General features: G+C 58.3%; 1 protein-coding gene across 2 annotated transcripts in view; it reads left to right on the top strand.

Annotated features, from left to right (window-relative positions):
- The first annotated feature begins 978 nt into the window (after positions 1-978).
- The window catches only part of jag2b (jagged canonical Notch ligand 2b), a 232,857-nt gene continuing 223,736 nt past the window's right edge, over positions 979-10,099 (top strand). For both annotated transcript variants that reach the window (XM_060829495.1, XM_060829494.1), the window contains exons 1-2: positions 979-1,367; positions 1,539-1,838. In XM_060829495.1, coding sequence (XP_060685478.1) covers positions 1,299-1,367; positions 1,539-1,838 — 369 coding nt within the window. In that variant the 5' untranslated portion in view covers positions 979-1,298. The remainder of the gene's footprint in view (positions 1,368-1,538; positions 1,839-10,099) is intronic.

Here is a 10,099-nt window from a genome sequence, read left to right as displayed (position 1 = left end):
CTCAGAGACCTCCAGACACACTCCATCAGAGACCCCTCAGAGACCCCCCCCAGACACACTCCCTCAGAGACCTCCAGACACACTCCCTCAGAGACCCCCCAGACACACTCCCTCAGTGACCCCCAGACACACTCCCTCAGAGACCCCCCCAGACACACTCCCTCAGAGACCCCTCAGACACACTCCCTCAGTGATCCCCTCAGAGACCCCCCCAGACAAACTCCCTCAGTGATCCCCTCAGAGACCCCCCCAGACACACTCCCTCAGTGATCCCCTCAGAGACCCCCCCAGACACACTCCCTTAGAGACCCCCAGACACACTCCCTCAGAGACCCCCCCGACACACTCCCTCAGTGATCCCCTCAGAGACCCCCCAGACACACTCCCTCAGAGACCCCCCCAGACACACTCCCTTAGAGACCCCAGACACACTCACTCAGAGACCCCCAGACACACTCCCTCAGAGACCCCCCCAGACACACTCCCTCAGTGATCCTCTCAGAGACCCCCCCAGACACACTCCCTCAGAGACCCCCCAGACACTCCCTCAGTGATCCCCTCAGAGACCCCCCCAGACACACTCCCTTAGAGACCCCCAGACACACTCACTCAGAGACCCCCCAGACACACTCCCTCAGTGATCCTCTCAGAGACCCCCAGACACACTCCCTCAGAGACCCCCCCAGACACACTCCCTCAGTGATCCTCTCAGAGACCCCCAGACACACTCCCTCAGAGACCCCCCCCAGACACACTCCCTCAGAGACCCCCAGACACACTCCCTCAGAAACGCCCACCTCCCATTGCCCACCCGGATCCTTCACAGACACCCCCACCGTGTGAGAGATTCCCCCCCAATCCCCTCTTTAAACCCACTTTAATTCCCTAAAAGCTGCTGCCTCGCCCCCTCAGTCAAAGACTCCAATGACATTTCCCTCAGTCAGTGCAACAAGAGCTGTGCCCTCTCCCAGGAGCTGAGAGAGAGAGAGAGAGACTCAGTCAGTCCTATTGCTCCTGATAGTCTGCACCCACCCATATCCCACCCCTTTCTCAGACACAGCCAGCAGTTACACCAAGACAGCCCTACACACATACACACTCATTTTGCCTTTTACTATATCAAAAGAAAACCTATTATAGGTAAGGGGGGAAAGGCAGGAAAAATAGACCACACAAATATAACCTTAGTCCTTTGGAGTCGTTGCATTGCAAAAGGAAGGAAAAGAACAGCCAGTGTGAATCCTACAGTTGCTGGTGGAAGATTTATTGAAAAAGCTAGCAACGAAAAGAGCGAAGGCATGCTGGATTTTAAAGGGATCTATCACCTTATGGTTGTAGGTGCGGTGCTGTCAACTTTCTGCATTCAGGTATGCAATAAAATAATCCACATTAGGCATTGCATTTCTGATTTATATTTTCATTTTCTCTCTCTCTCTCTCTCCGGGGTGTGCATCAGTCTTTCTTCAATGTTTTGCTTTTCCTTCTCTTTGCATTTAGGTTGATGTTCTGTTTGTGTGTCCCTTCTTTTTTATTTGCAGGCGTCTTTTGCAACGGGCTATTTCCAGATCAGGTTTAACTCGGTGCAGAACGTTAACGGCGAGTTGGAGAATGGGGATTGTTGTGACGGATCTCGGAATCCTCTGGATCGAAAATGCACTCGGGACGAGTGTGATACCTATTTTAGACTCTGCCTGAAGGAGTACCAAGCCCGCATTACCACCACAGGAGCCTGCACTTTCGGCAGTGGATCAACCCCTGTCCTGGGCAAAAATACCTTCTCCCTCCCGGATAAAAACACAGCAGGGAGCATTGTTATCCCCTTCCTATTTGCCTGGCCGGTAAGTGACTTTGTTCCACTCCAGCCGACCTTCTGATTTCTCTCCACAATCCTGACCAGGCGGTTTCTGTTTTTCTCCAAGTGACTTTTAAATGTTGCATTGGGTGAGAGAGATCCATTTCACGAATTGCTGATGGGAGTGGGGGAAAGAGTTTAAACTGAACCCCTCCAAAAATAAAACGCATTCACTGGGGTGAATAATCCCCCTCTTATATTTCTTAAAAGGAGGGAACTCCTTTCTCAATCCCAACAAAATAAAAGGCATTCAAAGCACATACTCTAAACAATTACCCCCCAACACAGCTGTCTCTCTCTGTCTGTCTGTCTGTCTGTCTCTCTCTCTCCCTCTGTCTGTCTCTCTCTCCCTCTGTCTGTCTGTCTCTCTCTCTGTCTGTCTGTCTCTCTCTCTCTGTCTCTCAGTCTCTGTCTGTCTGTCTCTCTGTCTGTATCTCTCTCTCTCAGTCTCTCTGTCCGTCTCTCTCTCTCTCTCAGTCTGTTTGTCTCTCTGTCTCTCTGTCTGTCTGTCTCTCTCTCTCTCAGTCTCTCTGTCTGTCTCTCTGTCCGTCTCTCTCTCTGTCTCTCTCTCTCTGTCTGTCTCTGTCTCTCTGTCTCTCTCTCTGTCTGTCTCTGTCTCTCTCTGTGTCTGTCTCTCTGTCTCTGTCTCTCTCTCTCTGTCTGGCTTTAGCTGAATTGCATGTTATTGATCTGAAAAAAACCTTCCAGTAACCTTGCACTGCGGGGGGAGAGGAGCAGGGAATGCGGAATTACCTCCCTCCCACCCAACGGGGATTTTAAAATGAAAAGCTTACCCCCCTGGTGAATCACCAGGCTGACATTCTGCCCCTTTTTATTATAACCGGCTGTGTTTGATTTTCTTCCCCCTCCCCATGTGTTTCAGATTTTGTTTATAAATATCTAATGTTCCTGTGTGATGTAAAGCCGGTCATCTTGCTGCTTGTTGTTTGTTTTATTTTGGAAACGTTTCCCCCCCCCCCCATATTACCATGGTCAGAGCCCCGAAAGAGGTCGCGATGATGGGGGACGGGGCAAAGGTTCCTGGCAAAGACGCCCAAACTGCAGTTGCCTGGCGCCTTTATCAGGTGTTTCACAAAAAAACCTGCCCTCAGGTTCACAGCAACTGGCTCATGGAGCGTGTCCAGGCACTGATTTCACTCACTTCTCCCCCCATTAACACCCCCCCCCCATCTAGTCCCTAACAGAACATTAACCCCCTCCCCAATCTAATCCCTAACAGAGAATATTAACCCCCTCCCAATTTAGTCCCTAACAGAGAACATTAACCCCCCCTCCCCAATCTATTCCTAACAGAGAACATTAACCCCCCCTCCCCAGTCTAATCCCTAACAGAGAACATTAACCCCCTCCCCAATCTAATCCCTAACAGAGAACATTAACCCCCTCCCCAGTCTAATCCCTAACAGAGAACATTAACCCCCCTCCCCAGTCTAATCCCTAACAGAGAACATTAACCCCCCCCCAGTCTAGTCCCTAACAGAGAACATTAACCCCCCCCAGTCTAGTCCCTAACAGAGAACATTAACCCCCTCCCAATCTAATCCCTAACAGAGAACACTGTCCATGGAAAGTGTCTTGCTGCCCACAGGGTTTATTGGGGGGGGGGGGGGGGGGGGGCAGGGGGTTGGGGTTGGGACAGGGTGGTGGGAAGGTTACATTTGTGTTTGTGGGGTGGAAGCCAGTTGCTTGGAGAGGGAGTCCACGTTATTTCACCGGACCCAGACTTTGAGGAATATTGCGGGGACGGGGACATGGGGGGACGGTGTGTAAATTTTGGCGATGTGGGTGGGGGGGATGTGGTGGTTATTGTGGGAGGTGGGCCAGTCCCCGGACGTGGGAGCTGATGTTTGTGGGGAGTGGGACATCACTATTGATGATTTGGGTTGGGGGTAAATCCTGGATTTTTGGGGGGAGTGGGTGCAGATGGGATTTTGGGGTGGGGGGATGAAGGTGTACTGACAGAACTAAGTGCATCGAGGTACGTGTGAGTGAGTGGTGGGGTTTGAGTGAGTGCTGGGGGGTAAGTGAGTGAGGTGGAGGGGGTAAGTGAGTGGGGTGTGGAGTAAGTGAGTGGGGTGTGGGAGTGAGTGGGGTGGGGGAGTGAGTGAGTGGGGTGTGGGAGTGAGTGGGGTGGGGGAGTGTGGGAGTGAGTGAGGTGGGGAGGTGAGTGAGTGGGGTGGGGGGGTAAGTAAGTGGAGTGGGGTGGGGGAGTAAGTATGTGAGGGGGGGCTAAGTGATTGAGTGGTGAGTGGGGGATGAGTGAGTGGGGTGGGAAGGTAAGTGAATGAGTGGAGGGGGGGGGTGAGTGAGTGGGATGGGGGGTGTAAGTGAGTGGGTGGGATGGGGGGTGTAAGTGAGTGGGTGGGGTGGGGCGTGAGTGAGTGGGGTGGGGGGGGTGAGTGGGTGGGGTGGGAGTGTGTGTGAGTGGGGTGTGAGAGTAAGTGAGTGAGTGGGGGGGAGTGCGTGAGTGAGTGGGGGGAGTGCATGCCTGAGTGGGGGGGAGTGCGTGAGTGAGTGGGGGGAGTGCATGCCTGAGTGGGGGGGAGTGCGTGAGTGAGTGGGGGGGAGTGAGTGAGTGGGGTGGGACGGTAAGTGAATGAGTGGAGTGGGGGGGGTGAGTGAGTGGGGTGGGAGGGTAAATGAGTGAGTGGGGTGGGGGGGTAAGTGAGTGAGTGGGGTGGGGGGTAAGTGAGTGAGTGGGGTGGGGGAGTAAGTGAGTGGGGTGGGGGGGTGAGTGAATGGAATGGGGTGGGGGAGTAAGTATGTGAGTGGGGTGGGGGGCTAAGTGAATGAGTGGGGGGTGAGTGAGTGGGGTGGGAGGGTAAGTGAATGAGTGGAGTGGGGGGGTGAGTGAGTGGGGTGGGGTGTAAGTGAGTGGGTGGGGTGGGGGTGAGTAGGGAGTGGGGCGGTGAGTGAGTGGGGTGGGAGGTAAATGAGTGAGTGGGATGGGGGGTTAAGTGAGTGAGTGAGTTGGGGATTAAGTGAGTGAGTGGGGTGGGGGGTAGGTGAGTGAGTGGGGTGGGGGGTAGGTGAGTGAGTGGGGTGGGGGCTAAGTGAGTGAGTGGAGTGGGGGGGTGAGTGAGTGGGGTGGGGGGGTGTGAGTGGGGTGGGGGGAGTAGGTGAGTGAGTGACCTGGGTGGGTAAGTGAGTGAGTGTGGGGTACTGTGTGAGTGAGTGGGGGTTAGTGTGTCAGTGAGTGGGAGGAGTGAGTGGGGTGGGGGGAGTGCGTGAGTGGGGTGGGGGGAGTGCGTGAATGAGTGGGGGGGAGTGCATGCGTGAGTGGGGGGGGGGAATGAGTGAGTGGGGTGAGTGAGTGGGGGGGAGTGAAGTGAGTGAGTGAATGGGGGGAGTGCGTGAGTGAGTGGGGGAGAATGAGTGAGTGAGTGGGGGTAGTGAGTGAGTGGGGTGTGGGAGACTGAGTGATGGGGCGGAGTGAGTGAGTGGGGGGAGTGAGTGAGTGAGTGGGGGGAGTGAGTGTGAGTGGGCGGAGTGAGTGAGTGAGTGGGGGGAGTGAGTGAGGGGGGAGTGAGTGAGGGGGGAGTGAGTGAGTGAGTGGGGGGGAGTGAGTGAGTGAGTGGGGGGAGTGAGTGTGAGTGGGCGGAGTGAGTGAGTGAGTGGGGGGAGTGAGTGTGAGTGGGCGGAGTGAGTGAGTGAGGGGGAGTGAGTGTGAGTGGGCGGAGTGAGTGAGTGAGGGGGGAGTGAGTGAGTGGGGTGAGTGAGTGAGTGGGGGGAGTGAGTGAGTGAGTGGGGGGAGTGAGTGAGTGAGTGGGGGGAGTGAGTGAGTGAGTGGGGGAGTGAGTGAGTGAGTGAGTGGGGGAGTGAGTGAGTGAGTGGGGGGAGTGAGTGTGAGTGGGGGGAGTGAGTGTGAGTGGGGGGAGTGAGTGAGTGGGCGGAGTGAGTGAGTGAGCGGGGGGAGTGAGTGAGCGGGGGGAGTGAGTGAGTGGGGGGTAGTGAATGTGAGTGGGGTTGGGGGAGTGAGTGAGTGAGTGAGTGGGGGGGAGTGAGTGAGTGGGGTTGGGGGGAGTGCGTGAGTGAGTGGGGGTGTGAGTGATTGAGGGGAGTGAGTGAGTGGGGGTGAGTGCTTGAGTGAGTGGGGGTGAGTGCGTGAGTGAGTGGGGGGAGTGAGTGAGTGGGGTGGGGGGTAGTGCGTGAGTATGGGGGGAGTGCGTGAGTGAGGGGGGAGTGCGTGAGTGAGTGGGGTGGGGAGTGCGTGAGTGAGTGGGGGTGTGAGTGAGTGGGGTGGGGGGGAGTGAGTGAGTGAGTGGGGGGGAGTGAGTGAGTGAGTGGGGGGAGTGAGTGTGAGTGGGGGGGAGTGAGTGTGAGTGGGGGGAGTGAGTGAGTGAGTGGGGGGTAGTGAGTGTGAGTGGGCGGAGTGAGTGAGTGAGTGGGGTTGGGGGAGTGAGTGAGTGAGTGGGGAGTGAGTGAGTGGGGAGTGAGTGAGTGGGTGGAGTGAGTGAGTGGGGTTGGCGGGAGTGCGTGAGTGAGTGGGGTTGGGGGAGGGAGTGAGTGAGTGGGGGGAGTGAGTGAGTGGGGGGAGTGAGTGTGAGTGGGGGGAGTGAGTGTGAGTGGGGGGAGTGAGTGAGTGAGTGGGGGGTAGTGAGTGTGAGTGGGCGGAGTGAGTGAGTGAGTGGGGTTGGGGGAGTGAGTGAGTGAGTGGGGAGTGAGTGAGTGGGTGGAGTGAGTGAGTGGGGTTGGCGGGAGTGCGTGAGTGAGTGGGGAGTGAGTGTGAGTGGGGGTGAGTGCGTGAGTGGAGTGGGGGTGAGTGCGTGAGTGGAGTGGGGGTGAGTGCGTGAGTGGGGTGGGGGGTAGTGCGTGAGTGAGGGGGGAGTGCGTGAGTGATGGGGGAGTGCGTGAGTGAGTGGGGTGGGGAGTGAGTGAGTGAGTGGGGGGGAGTGAGTGAGTGAGTGGGGGGAGTGAGTGTGAGTGGGGGGAGTGAGTGTGAGTGGGGGGAGTGAGTGAGTGAGTGGGGGGTAGTGAGTGTGAGTGGGCGGAGTGAGTGAGTGAGTGGGGTTGGGGGAGTGAGTGAGTGAGTGGGGAGTGAGTGAGTGGGGAGTGAGTGAGTGGGTGGAGTGAGTGAGTGGGGTTGGCGGGAGTGCGTGAGTGAGTGGGGTTGGGGGAGTGAGTGAGTGGGGGGGAGTGAGTGAGTGAGTGGGGGGAGTGAGTGTGAGTGGGGGGAGTGAGTGTGAGTGGGGGGAGTGAGTGAGTGAGTGGGGGGTAGTGAGTGTGAGTGGGCGGAGTGAGTGAGTGAGTGGGGTTGGGGGAGTGAGTGAGTGAGTGGGGAGTGAGTGAGTGGGTGGAGTGAGTGAGTGGGGTTGGCGGGAGTGCGTGAGTGAGTGGGGTTGGGGGAGTGAGTGAGTGAGTGGGGAGTGAGTGAGTGAGTGGGTGGAGTGAGTGAGTGGGGTTGGCGGGAGTGCGTGAGTGAGTGGGGAGTGAGTGTGAGTGGGGGTGAGTGCGTGAGTGGAGTGGGGGTGAGTGCGTGAGTGGAGTGGGGGTGAGTGCGTGAGTGGGGTGGGGGGGGTAGTGCGTGAGTGAGGGGGGGAGTGCGTGAGTGATGGGGGAGTGCGTGAGTGAGTGGGGTGGGGAGTGCGTGAGTGAGTGGGGGGTGTGAGTGAGTGGGGTGGGGAGTGCGTGAGTGAGTGGGGGCAGTGAGTGAGTGGTGTGGGGCAGTGAGTGAGGTGGGGGAGGGTGAGTGAATGAGTGGGGAGTGAGTGGGGAGGAGTGAGCGAGTGTGAGGGGTGTGAGTGAGTGAGGTGGGGAGTAAGTGAGTGCATGAGTGTGTGGGGAGTGAGTGAGTGAGGGGGGAGTGCGTGCGTGAGTCGGGAGGAGTGAGTGAGTGGGGTGGGGAGTGCGTGAGTGAGTGGGGGGAGTGAGTGAGTGGTGTGGGGGATGGTGAGTGAATGAGTGGGGAGTGAGTGGGTGGGTGGGGAGTGCGTGAGTGAGTGGGGTGGAGAGTGCAGATGTGTGGGGTGGGGAGTGCGAAAGAGTGGGGTGGGGAGTGAGTGAGTGGGGCGGGGAGTGAGTGAGTGGGGTGCGGAGTGAGTGGGGTGGGGTGGGGAGTGAGTGTGTGGGGTGGGGAGTGATTGTGTGGGGTGGGCGTGAGTGGGATGGGTGAGGAGTGAGTGAGTGAGTGGGGTGGGGAGTGCGTGAGTGGTGTGGGGCAGTGAGTGAGTGAGGTGGGGGAGAGTGAGTGAGTGGGGAGTGTGTGAATGAGTGGTTGGGGAGTGAGTGAGTGAGTGGGGGGAGTGCGTGAGTGAGTGGGGTGGGGTGTGCGTGAGTGAATGGGGGGAGAGTGCGTGAGTGAGTGGGTGGGAAGTGCTTGAGTGAGTGGGTGGGGAGTACGTGAGTAAGTGGGGTGGGGAGTGCGAATGAGTGGGGTGGGGAGTGAGTGAGTGAGTGGGTGGGGAGTGAGTGGAGTGGGAAGTGAGTGAGTGAGTGGGGTAGGGTGGGAGTGAGTGTGTGGGGTGGGGAGTGAGTGAGTGGGATGGGTGGGGAGTGAGTGAGTGGGTGCGGAGTGAGTGGGGTGGGGAGTGAGTGAGTGGGTGGGGAATGAGTGAGTGGGTGGGCAGTGCGTGAGTGAGTGGGGTGGTGAGTGCGAATGAGTGAGGTGGGTAGTGAGTGAGTGGGGTGGGGAGTGAGTGAGTGAGTTGGGCGGGGAGTGAGTGAGTGTATGGGGTGGGGAGTGCGTGAGTGAGTGGGGTGGGGAGTGAGTGAGTGAGTGGGGTGGGGAGTGAGTGAGTGAGTGGGGAGGGGAGTGAGTGAGTGGGGAGGGGAGTGAGTGAGTGGGGAGGGGAGTGAGTGAGTGGGATGGGTGGGGAGTGAGTGAGTGGGATGGGTGGGGAGTGAGTGGGATGGGTGGGGAGTGAGTGGGATGGGGGGGAGTGAGTGAGTGGGGGGACTAAGTGAGTGAGTGGGGGGAGTGAGTGAGTGGAGAGGGGAGTGAGTGAGTTGGTGGAGAGTGAGTGAGTTGGTGGAGAGTGAGTGAGTGGGGAGCGAGTGAGTGAGTGGGGTGGGGAGTGAGTGAGTGAGGAGGGGAGTGAGTGAGTGAGCGAGTGGGGTGGGGAATGAGTGAGCGGGTGGGGTGGGGGAGTGAGCGGGTGGGGTGGGGAGTGAGTGAATGAGTGAGTGAGTGGGGGCGAGTGAGTGAGTGGGGCGGGGAGTGAGTGAGTGGGGGGAGTGAGTGAGTGAGTGGGGCGGGGAGTGAGTGAATGGGGCGGGGAGTGAGTGAGTGTGTGCGGTGGGGAGTGAGTGTGTAGGGAGTGCGTGAGTGGGATGGGTGGGGAGTGTGTGAGTGGGATGGGTGGGGAGTGAGTGAGTGGGGTGGGGAGTGAGTGAGTGAGTGTGGGGTGAGTGAGTGAGTGAGTCGACGGGGAGTGAGTGTGTGGGGAGTGCGTGAGTGAGTGGGGTGGAGAGTGCATGAGTGAGCGGGTGGGGAGTGCGTGAGTGGGTGAGTAGTGAGTGAGTGAGTGGGGTGGGGGTGTGAGTGAGTGAGTGGGGAGGAGTGCGTGAGTGAGTGAGTGGGGAGGAGTGCGTGAGTGAGTGAGTGGGGAGGATTGCGTGAGTGAGTGGGGTGGAGAGTGAGTGAGTGGGGTGAGAGTGAGTGAGTGGGGAGGATTGCGTGAGTGAGTGGGGTGGAGAGTGAGTGAGTGGGGTGGGGAGTGAGTGAGTGAGAGGGTGGGGAGTGTGTGAGTGAGTAGGGTGGGGAGTGAGTGAGTGGGTGGGGTGGGTGGGGAGTGAGTGAGTGGGTGGGGAGTGGGTGGGGTGTGAGGGAGTGAGTGGCGAGGAGTGCGTGAGTGAGTGAGTGGGGTGGAGAGCGTGAGTGAGTGGGTGGGGAGTGAGTGAGTGAGTGGGGTGGGGAGTGAGTGTGTGTGTTGGGTAGTGAGTGAGTATGTGGGGTGCGGTGTGAGTGGTGAGGGGAGTGAGTGAGTGGGGTGGGTGGAGAGTGAGTGAGTGGGGTAAAGAGCGTGAGTGAGTGGGGTGGGGAGTGAGTGAGTTGGGATGGGTGGGGAGTGAGTAGGGATGGGGGAGTGAGTGAATGGGGATGGGGGTAATGAGTGAGTGGGGATGGGGGAGTGAGTGAGTGGGGATGGGGGGAGTGAGTGAGTGGGGTGGGGAGTGAGTGGGATGGGGGAGTGAGTGAATGGGGATGGGGGTAATGAGTGAGTGGGGATGGGGGAGTGAGTGAGTGGGGATGGGGGGAATGAGTGAGTGGTGATGGGGGAGTGAGTG

This window comes from Hemiscyllium ocellatum, chromosome 8 (genome assembly GCF_020745735.1).
Source record: "Hemiscyllium ocellatum isolate sHemOce1 chromosome 8, sHemOce1.pat.X.cur, whole genome shotgun sequence".
Classification (NCBI taxonomy): domain Eukaryota; kingdom Metazoa; phylum Chordata; class Chondrichthyes; order Orectolobiformes; family Hemiscylliidae; genus Hemiscyllium; species Hemiscyllium ocellatum.
Note: the sequence above shows the minus strand (reverse complement) of the source record. Positions and strands in the feature narration are given on the sequence as shown.